The sequence below is a fragment of the Populus euphratica genome, unplaced genomic scaffold, assembly GCF_000495115.2.
Source record: "Populus euphratica unplaced genomic scaffold, PopEup_1.0 scaffold5.1, whole genome shotgun sequence".
Lineage (NCBI taxonomy): Eukaryota > Viridiplantae > Streptophyta > Magnoliopsida > Malpighiales > Salicaceae > Populus > Populus euphratica.
The window spans coordinates 69,368-81,602 of record NW_011499848.1 but is presented as its reverse complement, the minus strand read 5'-3'; the positions used below and the strand labels follow the sequence as shown (position 1 = coordinate 81,602).

Genomic DNA, 12,235 nt, shown 5'->3' with positions numbered 1-12,235 from the left:
TTTTTTATTTTTTATTTTTTCGTATAAGTTTCTGATCAAAAGTCTATTATTTTTGCAGTTACATAACTAGAAACTGGTATCTGCAATTAAAAAAAGTAGATTTAAAAACAGAAGATTAAGTCAACTAGAGAACCAATTGAAAACAGAGGAAGTATCAATTTTATTTTAAATAATTTATATTATAATTTTAAGTGATTATAAAATCATTAAAGAAAGGAACATAATTCAATGATTTTTTTTTCAATCAAATAGAAAAAAAAAGTTATTTTCATGAAAAAAACCCACTTCAAGTATATCATTTATAGCTTATTAGCTTTCATGCTGCGTGTATTTTAAGAAAAATTTAATTCTAATTATTATAATAAATAATAATAAAATAATAAAAAATATTATACGAAAAAAACATGGTTTTCATAAGGTTAGTACTTTGGTAGATAATTTTATCCATGTAAATCAAAATATGTATGTATTGATTGACAAGCATATTAAAATTGATATGATATAAGTAATTTTAAAAAATAAAAATCATATCAACTCTTACATGTGATTATCAATCATTATATATATCTTTATTTACATGAATGGAGGATGAAATTATTTATTTTCTTCCACTCAATTAAGCCCGTTTCAAATTCAGGGACCATTAAGTTGACATTTAATGGCATTTTCCCACCTATAATATTCTTAATTCAAGAACCTATCTAAGTGCTTTTCCAATTATATGTCTATAGTTTAAATTCTTATTTTCATAATTCATATCTTTTCATTTTTTAATTATTCTTTATTAAAGTTTATTTAGTATTATGATAGTGGTTAACTTTTAAAATATTTTTTATTTAAAAATATATTAAAATATTATTATTTTTTTAAAAAATTCATTTATAACATCATACAATATGAAAACATATAAAAAAATTAATTTTTAAAAAAATTAAAATTTTCAAAAACATTTTTAAGCTCTAACAAGCTAAAAATCTTTTAAGGCAGGAAAACTGAAAATATGATTAAAAAAAGAATTATAACAGTAGAACTGGCCCATGAGAAAAATAGAAAACAAAGGCTTCAGATAATTAAAAAGTAAAGCCCAATTGAATATCAAATCTACACACTTTCAATTCACAACCGAGGACCCAGGAATTTACGAGAAAGTTCTTCAATCTTATCTGATGTTGGTTGGACCCAGAATCGTCCTGGTTCAGCGTACTGCTCGATCTTCCAGAATAAACCAGATGCCTCCTTTACTTACAAATACCCGACCTGTCCCGCCTCTGCACAGAAAAGATCGAGAACAAGAAGAAGCAATCAAAACATTAGCAGCAAGTAAACGAAGATTAATTCTCTGAAAAAAGAAGTAAAAGATGGCAACGATTCCAAGCTTCTTTTACAATCGACGAGCCAACAGCATTTTCGACCCAGTCTCTGTATTCGACGTTTGGGATCCACTCAAAGACTTCACTTTCACTTCCCCTAATTCACTCATCTCTCGTGAAAACTCAGCCTTTGTCAACACCCGCATTGATTGGAAAGAGACCCTAGAAGCCCATGTATTCGAGGCAGATCTTCCGGGGCTTAAAAAAGAGGAAGTGAAGGTCGAAATCGAAGATGACAGGGTGCTTCAGATTAGCGGAGAGAGGAATGTGGAGAAGGAAGACAAGAATGATACATGGCATCGTGTGGAGCGTAGCTGTGGCAAGTTCTTGAGGAGGTTCAGGCTGCCTGAGAATGCGAAAATGGATCAGGTCAAGGCTTCTATGGAGAACGGGGTTCTTACTGTCACTGTGCCTAAAGAGGAAGTCAAGAAACCTGACGTCAAGGCGATTGAAATCTCTAGTTAACTGACTTAGAGAATGCCTGTTAAATATTCTGTGTCTGTAAGAATTGTTCTTTTGTGTTTTTACAAGTGGTTGGAAGTTCTCTGTTACTGTTTGTGTGCTTAAAGGATTCAATCTATTATGAAGGTAACATAACATTTTGCTAATTTTTTTTTTGTTAGTTTACTGTTTTCGTGATTCTCATATGTTCTTAACCATTCGCCCAGGTTTTGGCAATAATGCTGTTGGTAGTTTCTTTTCTACCTTACATTCACGTCTTTTGTCCTCTTCCTGTAAAGAAAAGAAGGACAAATGCCGGCCTCGTTTGTCTGCAAAATATCATTGTATGCCAAGTAAAGTGGTGAATTTGAGTCCTGTACAAGGTTTAGTACCTTGAGTTGTGGCCTGGTTTCAAAAGACACCTTCCGGGCATTTTGTCTTCGTAGGAATCAGTCCTATACTATCATAGGTTTAACTGCCAGTCACGAGTTTAAATTTCGGCTTTCAGATAATAATAGAGCCCTCAAAATCAGAGAAGTTCTTTCAACAATCCTGTGAAGTTTCTTTACAATATATTCTTGTACTTCATTGATCGCCCTGAACTTCAACATAGACTGGAAGGCTCTCTTAACGGCAAATCCAAACCCCATCAAGCCAAAGCTATAATCACAAATTTATCATAGAATTAGAATCTCATCCTGTGTTACAATAAATATATTTAACGTCTTATAATAATTAGTAGTTTATAGGTATTACTTCATACAGATGGAATCAAAATCATCCTGAAGGCTTCATAAGAGCAACAAAAGACCTCTAGGAGAAACATCAAAAGTACAGTCTCGGATTCTCACCAAAGCTACCATCTCCATTTGATTGCCACGATCAAATTTGTAACGTCCTTCCATCGCCTGCTATTTTTACCTAGTGGTTGTAGAAGTCGTACCGGGGTTTTCACCTTGAAGAACTCCAGTGTTAAAGAAGACTCTTCACTTCCACCTATATTATACCTTCAAAAATCTGTTGAGCGATCTGCTGACCAAATCCTTCACATATCCCAGAAACAATTGTTCCAAAAACTAGTGTGCCTATAGTATTGCAAGGATAACACTGATTGAAAATATTCTCGAATCTATTGTAGCTATTAAAGTGAAGCTTCAATGGCAACCCTGCAAAACACCTCGATTTGTAAGTTTATGTATCTGCAGTTGGAGAAAATTATTAAATATTGTTAATTCTTAAGTGTTTTTAACATTAAAAAAAGCATTGTTTAATTAAAACGATAATAGTGCATAATTGATTTTTAAAAATTCTTGATTGTTATTCTCTATTGCTAATTGGTGCTAATAATCAATTTCCAAAAAAAATAAAATGATTTTGGGCTTTGACTTGGGTAACCATAACCAAACACCAAGCATCAATGTAGGGACTGTGAAGAAGAACCTCTGATTGAATAGTATCTCCGGCGAAATTCGTTATTGAAACCTTGGCGGCTATCCGGTGGAAGCTTCATACGCAGCTCTGTGAAATATCTTAGTCTACAAGCTTCTTCACTCTCGTCGAACAACTTCTCAACCATAACATCTTGATGAAGCTGCTTAGAAAGTTCTTCTATAAGTTTCTCTTGATCTGGCATAGGAATTTGTTTGAATGCCTCTGTGACATAATCATCATCTGCCTTTGCTAGACCTTTGTGCATTGGTCAATGGAACAATTAAGGAAGTCCTTCAGTTCCTCTGCCTTGGGAACCCACTGGTCTAAGAACCTGCAAGCTTTTGACTCCAGTTTTCTTCGCATCAGTGTCATTGCACCCTAATGTGACATTGAAGTCTGTCTGTGTTAAGATGGTATGTGCAACCAGAATTTGAAATATTTTTTCCAGAGAATTGAGCTCATGCGCAAGAAGGCTGTAGCATAGGAAGAAGTGGGTGCGTGCAAGTAATTCCTAGGAAGGCGAGTAGTTTGGCTTTTGGCCTTGTGCCAAAATGCATCGTCCCATCTTTCTTGGTTGTTTAGTTTTGTTATTTTTTTTTGGAAATTAGAGTTGAATGTGACCCTTAATTTCTTAAGTGAATGAGCTGAAAAGGATAAAAGGATGCCATATACATTGCAAACTAATGGTCATTTTCAAAGTAAGCTGTTTAATTATTTGTTTTTGTGTTTTAAAAATAATTTTATTTTTTTTATTTTTTATTTATTTTAAATTAATATTTTTTAGTATTTTTAAATCATTTTAATATGTTGAGATCAAAAATAATTTTTTAAAAATAAAAAAAATATTATTTTAATAAATTTATAAGTAAATAACATTTTAAAAAATAACTATAATTAAATTTTCAAATAAACTCACTCAAGAATAGTATAAAATAAGAACTTCGCTTTACAGATAGGAATGATGAGAAATGCACCCTCTCCCCTTGAACATCAAATAATAATAATAATCAACGTAATAATAATAACAATAATAACATTAATATTTATAAAATTGTTATTTAGGAGTAGAGTTTGTTCTACATCTATTTTATTGATGTTGTGGTGTAGAATGTTTGTTAAAAGTTTATTTTATTAAAAATATATTAAAATAATTTTTTATTTTTTAATATCAACACATTAAAATTATTAAAAAAATATATAAAAAACATTAATTTTATATTTTTTCAGACAAAAATACTTAAAAAGCATATTACAATACAAAAATAAGCACTCGCATTTATCTAGCACATTTGCTAAGCATACCATATGATAATCACGTGACTAGCTTGATATTGTATTGAGTACTAAAATTAATGGTGATTCTTTTCAAACATGTGAAAAAACAATTAAATTGAGTGTTTTTTTAAGGTTTAAACCCTGGGATTAAAAACCAGTTATTAATAAAAAAAAAAGAAATTCTAAACTGATAAAATCTATTTTACTTTAATGGGTTTTTTTATTTGGGTCTGGTTTTTCACGAGATTTTTACAATGGCGTTGAATTATTTTTACAGTTTTTTAAGCTTTTCAAAGTTACTATTGAATTTTTTTTACAGTGATCCAGGGGTTGTCTTCCTCACCAAGAGCTTTCCCAACCCCTAAACAACTTAATGGAATTTCTTACGAGGATCTTAAAACGGAATCCATAGATCATCTGTTGTATACAAAAGGGAAATCAAACATCAGAAAGCCCAAAAGCAAAATACGAAACCAAGGCTTAGGCCCATTATATATTCCAGCCCAATCGGCCCTCATTTTAAATCTACAGCCACAAAGAAACAGGAACTTTCGAGCAAGTTCCTCAATTTCTGAAATTAAAATCTGGGTGTGGACCCAGAATTTTCCTGAAACAGGGTCCGAGGCGACCGTCTGGAATGTACCAGATGGCTCGTTTAGTTATTATAAATACCAATCCGTGTCGCCTCGCATTTGACATTGAGAAATCAAGAACAAGGAAGCGGTCAGGTGATTTACAGAAACCCATCAAGCTACAAGATTTTCTGGGAAAGATGGAAATGATTCCAGGTTTCTTAGATAACTACCGAGGAAGAAGCATTATCGATCCATTCTCTTCTTTTGATATTTGGAATCCGTTCAAGGACTTTTCTCCTTTCACTTCCCCCTCAAATTCTCTCCTTTCTCATGAAAATTCAGTTTTTGTAAACACCCGTGTGGATTGGAAAGAGACACCAGAAGCCCATGTCTTCAAGGCAGATCTTCCGGGGCTTAAAAAAGAGGAAGTGAAGGTCGAAGTTGAAGATGACAGGGTGCTACAGATAAGCGGAGAAAGGAATGTAGAGAAGGAAGACAAGAACGATACATGGCATAGGGTGGAGCGAAGCAGTGGCAAGTTCTTGAGGAGGTTTAGGCTGCCTGAGGAAAGAGACACCAGAAGCCCATGTCTTCAAGGCAGATCTTCCAGGGATGCAAAAATGGATCAGGTCAAGGCTTCTATGGAAAACGGAGTTCTTACTGTGACTGTGCCTAAAGAGGAGCTCAAGAAACCTGGTGACGGTGTCAAGGCTATCGAAATCTCTGGTTAACTGAATGAGAGAATGCCCATTGAATATCATGTGCTTGTAAGAATTTTGGGTTTTTTAGTGTTCAAATGTATTATGTAACTAAATAGTTTTGCTAATAACAGTTCTTGTTTCATCATAAGAATTGACATCATCAATTATATTCTGATTTTCATAGAACAATCTGGAGTTCTAATCTTAGTTTCTTGCAACATCTCAATATTTTGACACACCATACTTGCTCGTGTAATGTCCGAAGTGCTTTCATTAGAAAGTTTCCAATCTTAACGTTCTCTGCAAGTTAAATATGTTCAAAATGCTGATGAAAAACACAGCTATAAATGAAGCATTTACAAAGGAATAGGTTTTATAGAAAAGCAGGGCCGAATACATAATTGATGTGCTTGAAAAGGATAATGCCGAGGTATCAGTCGCCTGCCTTCGCTCCAAGTTCAGTCAGACTTGTTGCCAAACCAATGCTAGTTGAAAGCAAGCACTCCTTCACAAAACAATAAAACGTTCCAGCGGTAGGCATTTGTTGAATGCCTCGATGACATAACACTTTATATATAAAAGCTTGCTTCATCGGTTGAATGTACAAACCTTCTTGAAACCCACAAATCTAACATCCTACAAAGCATTTTACATTGTCATTCCTTGCATCACTAATATTATTCGAAAGTAAACTATTGATTTTTTTTTTAGTTTTACAAAAATTATTTTTAATATCAAGATAATAATAATAATAATAATAATAGTTTTAAACAAAATTAGAGTTCAAATTTTATTGAAATTATAGAATAAACACAACTCCAATTACAGCCGGTAAAGTTGTGATTTCAAAAAATAAAGCATGATCATGTGTAAATGTTTTTTATTCCACAATACTAAGAACATGAGAATGTTAGTCTTTAAAATTATGTAGGATTTGTCATATCAATCATTTATATGAATTAATTATTTAATTTTCTGGGTTTTTTTTTAATAAAGTATGATAATAGAGAATTTTTAAGCTAACAATTTAAAATTCTTCTTAAAACATTTTTTGATGATTATTTTTGTTAAAATCAAGTAAGATTTCATGTTATGATTTTTTTGCTAAGATATTTAACAAAAAAACCTTGAGAAATAAATTTAAAGGGCTCGTAAATTTTTCAAAAGTTTATTTTGGCATAGGAGTTTAATGCTATCTATTTAGTATTTACACACTTATTATCATTCAACCGAGCGCTTTTTTTTTTTTTTAAAAATAATAATAATAAACATGATATTTTTACAAAATCAATGTTTTAATTATTCAACAATCTTTTTTTTTTTCATTTATAGATCTTGATCCTTTATTCCTTTTTCCTCATTTTTAATTGAAAAATGACTTTATAAACATTTTATTGGATGTAATACGTATGTTTGAATTAATTTGTGTGATGAAAAATTAATAATCTTATGATAATAAAATATTAATTAATTTTCAAAGGAGTTAAGAATTTTAAATCCAAATTAGAGATGATATGGTTCTAACACTAAATTTATTTTGTCAAACTTAATACAACACAAACAAAGATAATTATATATATTGACTTCTCCATTAATCAATATGAGATTTTCAAAATAATCATTGAACAACAATATTTTTTTTTCAAAATTTAAAATTTAGATTATAAAATTAAAAAAATTAATCATTATATTAGAAAAAAATTAAATAGTTTTAAAACTGTATTTATAAATAAAATTGAATCACCAGCAGCAAATAATTTTTTTTTAAAAAAATACAGGCCTGGAAGCATAATAGTAACATAGGCTTAAAGCCCATGAAGAAATCAAACCCAAATAAAAACATGTCCATAAATTTAAACCCAGAATTTACTAGAAACTTCATCAGACTTCGGATTCTTATGGGACCCAGAATCTTCCTCGATCAGTTACCAAGTCTCATCATCAACAATATTCCAGATTCTTCTTTGTCTCCTATAAATACCCATCCTGTCTCATCACTCGCTCATCATCAGGAAAACCAAGAACCAAAAGCAATAAAGAATTCAACAGCTACCCATTAAACTAAGCGATTCTTTAACAAAGAAGGGAGAAAAAGATGGCAATGATTCCAAGCTTCTTTGACAACCGCCGCGGCAGAAGCATTTTTGATTCATTCTCTTCTTTCGACATTTGGGATCCATTCAAGGACTTCACTCCCTTCACTTCCTCCTCAAATTCTCTCCTTTCTTGTGAAAATGCAGCTTCTGTGAACACCCGCATTGATTGGAAAGAGACCCCAGAAGCTCATGTGTTTAAGGCAGATCTACCTGGGCTTAAAAAGGAGGAAGTGAAGGTCGTCATCGAAGATGACAGAGTGCTTCAAATTAGCGGAGAGAGAAATGTGGAGAAGGAAGACAAGAACGATACATGGCATCTCGTGGAGCGTAGCAGTGGCAAGTTCTTGAGGAGGTTCAGGCTGCCCGAGAATGCGAAAACAAATGAGGTAAAGGCTTCTATGGAGAATGGGGTTCTTATTGTCACTGTGCCTAAAAAGGATGTCAAGAAACCTGATGTCAAGGCTATTGAAATCTCTAGCTGAATGACATGATTAATACCTTTTAAAAAAAAAAAAAATGAAAAGGCGCGATATAAAGTATGTTAAACTTTTGTTCTTCTTCTTCTTCCTTTTTTTTTCCTGTTCTAATAGAATCAAATTCAACTAAATACTGAAGAGATTATTAAAGGTTACAAGCTCACTATCAATCACTGCAGCAATCTGTAGATCAATTCTGTTGATAGTTTAATCCATTATTTTCCCTCATTAACTATGATGCTCGCAAAATCATGGCGTTGGTAGACTTTTTGTTTCTTAAAAATGTGTCCATGGGATCTTTGAACAAGTAGCTTCTCTGTATTCATTTCACATTCTGCAAGTCCTGGTTTATATTTAGTTCATTATGGAATCGAGAATGAAATGGATGTAGAAATTGCTGGAAACCATCTGAACTAAAGCTCAATTTATTACGTGTCAATTACAAACGAGTTGAACGGCATCTCTTTCGGAACAAGCAATTCGAGTTGTTCTCTATTTTATTTGTCTCGCAGCCCTGACGAAAACCTTGAAGGCAGGAATGTATGTACATCATTGCAACGAGTTTACTTAGTCTTCATCTGTTGGCTGCCTTTTCCTTCGCCAAACTAGGCGCAGAAAAATGATTCTGAGAAAGCAAAAGCCTAATGTACAACTGTCATCATAAGCTTCATGAAAACTATCATGGGACTGCAGACTACAGAGTTTTGGTAAGACAGCAAAGAGTTGCAAGGAGAATGGTTTTTCATCGCTCAGTGCATTCCAATTATACAATTTGCAAGTTAGAACAACAGAATATGATTATTGCTTAGGAGGACGGTAATATCCATAGAAAGCAAAGAAGGCCTGTATCATAGTGAGGATGAGTAGAACAACAGCAGCTAAAGCTGATATGAAGGACCATGGGGTGTCAGTAAGTATGCTTGAACCCTGCCCATCTAACATGCCAATTGTTACTGTAGTGCTCGTTGACATCCTCAAACACTTTTGACAGGTAACTCCTCTGAATATCGGAAGTAACATCCTTGCCAACATTATTGAAGAAACGAGCAACTTCCTCGTCGGTTCCGCAGTAATTCTCAAACTATTTTGTAGTCACATAGAAACCCCGCATCACTAGGGGCGTTGATGAGGCAGCCCATGAAGGTAACATAACTTGTAATGTGTTTTGAACAATGGTTATAGCATTGTTCAAATGCAACACAATTGAGTATGACAGACGTAGTGAAATCATCTACTGTTAAAAGTGGGATCTCAAGGACTCCTTTGCTGAATTCGATTTCCAAGAAGCTGACAGTCTCCCTTGGCTTGAACTTCATTCCAGCTTGATGGAGCTTCTTGGCAGATTGAATCAATTTAAGGAATGGACTGATCTTTCTAGGTACTTCTTGGGATGAAGGGATGATAGTCGAGCGAAACAAATCTAGTGAATGCTTCCCTCTAGTGTCTTTATACCTTCTTAGGACTTCAGGAGGTCTATGTGCTGCATAATCAAAAAATTCCAAGGCAAGCTCCGTCAGGGATGAAACATTTTGTTTTCTTGAAGATAAGATTGAGGTCTCGAACAGAGTTTCAAGAACAAAGAAGGGAATTTGGTTCTCTAACCTGAGAAGATCACGCATGATAAAGAAAAACATCCGTGCCATATTGAATATAGGGTCACCAATATCTGTTTGCACTATCCCTCCAACGATGCAGAAGAGCTCAATAATGAAACATCCATCAAGCACCATCATCTCAAGGAATTCTTGTCTGCTACATTCGATAGTCTCAGAGTAACAATCTCTTATCTTCTCCTCAATCGGCGCTATGGCTTTGACGAATTCGTTGATTCCAATACCATGTTGCTGTGTTCGAGCAAGAACACCACCAAGAAACCGCCGTTTGTGTTCTTCGATCATCCTGAGATGCACTTTGCCGTGGTGGTAAGGACCAATGGAGACAATATGGGGCTGATCTGCCTTCTTGTTAATCTCGACGAGGCTTTGAGGGACTCTAAAGATGCAACAAGAGCGCTTGTCGGCTGATTTGTTTAACAATTTTGGCAATAGCTTAGTCTTTTTTTCCAATGATTTTAGCCATTGCCTGTCTGCCTTCGTGATGCTAGTGACATGTTCATCAGATGTTCCTGCATTTTCCTGGATTTGGTCTCCGATGAGCCTTAATTCTGTTTCCATGTATTTCCTCAGAGAATTTCAGCAGATTCAAAACACAATTCACATAATAATCTTATTCAGATTCTAAAATCCCCCTAGTAATTCCTTAGATAGGAAGTAACATGGAACAAAAAAAGAAGAAGATGAAGCTCAAAGTTCGGAGGAAAGTTCCCGCATTTTTTCAAGTTGTATTGGTTTCCATTAAACTATTCTGAGGTCAATTTATTTATTTTATAAATTTATTCTTGGTAGATTTCTTGCCGGACATTTCAAACCTCCTCTGCAGATACAACACTATTCCTAGCTTCTGCCCGACCTCTGGACTTGTTCTCAAGACGTCAAAATATGATCATATCCAATAAAATATTCAGATTGAGAAGTTTCAAGGAAATAGAACAAGGTGGTTTCCAATATAATACAATCAAACCTCTTCATCTCATTGCATTATCCAAAATAGCAGGAGGCAACCTACTGAACATGTGTTCCCGAGGTCAACTGGAAAATCAAGTCGTAACTGCTACTCGGTTTCTCCTAGCCTTCTCTGATGGAAGACAAGATGCCATGAAAACATGCACTGTTGAAGTGGACTTTAGCCGAGGGCATGACTCATGAAAGTTAATTAATGCCAAGTGGGTTCGGCACTGGACCCTCCATAACGTGCACAACAACCTTCAAAGCAATATTGCTAGTCAACGTAATGATGACATTATTATAAGAAAACCAAGTTTTATTTGCTTGCCCGTCCCCTCGAAGGATAATGGAGCTGGAAGCTCCCATTAAACTTTCACGAATTCCGCCCCGCCACAAAACAACGTGGATCCAAGGATGCCATGAAGCGTTGTAGGCTGAACAAATAAAAAAATAAATAAAAAAATCATAACAACCATCATGTTAGCAGGGAGCGCATTGTTAAAAGATTATTTGAAACAGAGATTCGTATACAAATTAATTAGTATTTGTTCTTTTTATATATTTTTAATTACTACATCACAAATAAACATATTTAAAATAAATCTCAAATTATAATAATACATGTTTTATCTTAAGATATTTTAAGCTATAATATATAGTTTTTTTTTCCAACTAAATCTTTTCAGGTGAATTTCATATAACTTCTTATTTTAGTTTTTATATGAGCTATCCTCTTTTGGATGTATTAACTAAAATCAAGGATATAATTATCAATTATACATATAAAGAATTATTGTACACAACTTTTAATTAGATATAATAACATATAAGCTCCTTATCTTATTAATAAAAGATGCATTTTTCACATCAATATGTGAAGTCTCAATTTTTGATTGAAAAAAATAAATAGAAGTGTATATAAAATAAATATATTTTATTTATACATTAAATTAATATAATTAAATACATAATAATAAATTGAAAACTTATTTTAGCAATTTCTAAGGATAAAATAACATTGGTATCGATGGCTTATATGTACTCCACCAAAGAACGAACTGAGCTTATACTCGCCTGGCCCAGATTACCGCTAATTCTCGTGAGGTACGGACCTCTTAAAAGCCCAAAAAGAAGTAAGAACAAGGGAATGATGTGGGCATGCTTTTATTTCGGTTTTGTTTGGGCCTATTGGACCGTGTCAGGGAACAAATGTTTTTGAAGAAAATGACATTGATATTTTTTGTGATGCATTTTAATTATTATCAACCAAGAATTCACCTTTTGTTTCTAATGTAAATTTATTATT

General features: G+C 33.4%; 4 protein-coding genes and 1 pseudogene across 4 annotated transcripts; 3 read left to right on the top strand and 2 right to left on the bottom strand.

The window, feature by feature from the left end:
* Window positions 1-1,267: 1,267 nt before the first annotated feature.
* Window positions 1,268-1,978, top strand: LOC105111713 (18.1 kDa class I heat shock protein-like). The gene has a single exon (XM_011007161.1). It carries the CDS (start codon window positions 1,359-1,361, stop codon window positions 1,833-1,835), a length of 477 nt encoding a protein of 158 aa, XP_011005463.1. The 5' UTR covers window positions 1,268-1,358; the 3' UTR covers window positions 1,836-1,978.
* Window positions 1,979-2,463: 485 nt separating this feature from the next.
* Window positions 2,464-3,720, bottom strand: LOC105111705 (uncharacterized). Its single transcript, XM_011007149.1, has 2 exons — window positions 3,252-3,720; window positions 2,464-2,977 (listed from the first exon to the last, which is right to left on the bottom strand). Exons 1-2 carry the CDS (start codon window positions 3,505-3,507, stop codon window positions 2,808-2,810), a joined length of 426 nt encoding a protein of 141 aa, XP_011005451.1. The 5' UTR covers window positions 3,508-3,720; the 3' UTR covers window positions 2,464-2,807.
* A 1,412-nt stretch (window positions 3,721-5,132) lies between these two features.
* Window positions 5,133-5,941, top strand: LOC105111695 (18.1 kDa class I heat shock protein-like). The gene has a single exon (XM_011007142.1). It carries the CDS (start codon window positions 5,155-5,157, stop codon window positions 5,821-5,823), a length of 669 nt encoding a protein of 222 aa, XP_011005444.1. The 5' UTR covers window positions 5,133-5,154; the 3' UTR covers window positions 5,824-5,941.
* Window positions 5,942-7,785: 1,844 nt separating this feature from the next.
* Window positions 7,786-8,435, top strand: LOC105111686 (17.5 kDa class I heat shock protein-like). The gene has a single exon (XM_011007130.1). It carries the CDS (start codon window positions 7,889-7,891, stop codon window positions 8,369-8,371), a length of 483 nt encoding a protein of 160 aa, XP_011005432.1. The 5' UTR covers window positions 7,786-7,888; the 3' UTR covers window positions 8,372-8,435.
* A 403-nt stretch (window positions 8,436-8,838) lies between these two features.
* Window positions 8,839-11,123, bottom strand: LOC105111677 (UPF0481 protein At3g47200-like; annotated as a pseudogene).
* Between the last annotated feature and the right edge of the window lie 1,112 nt (window positions 11,124-12,235).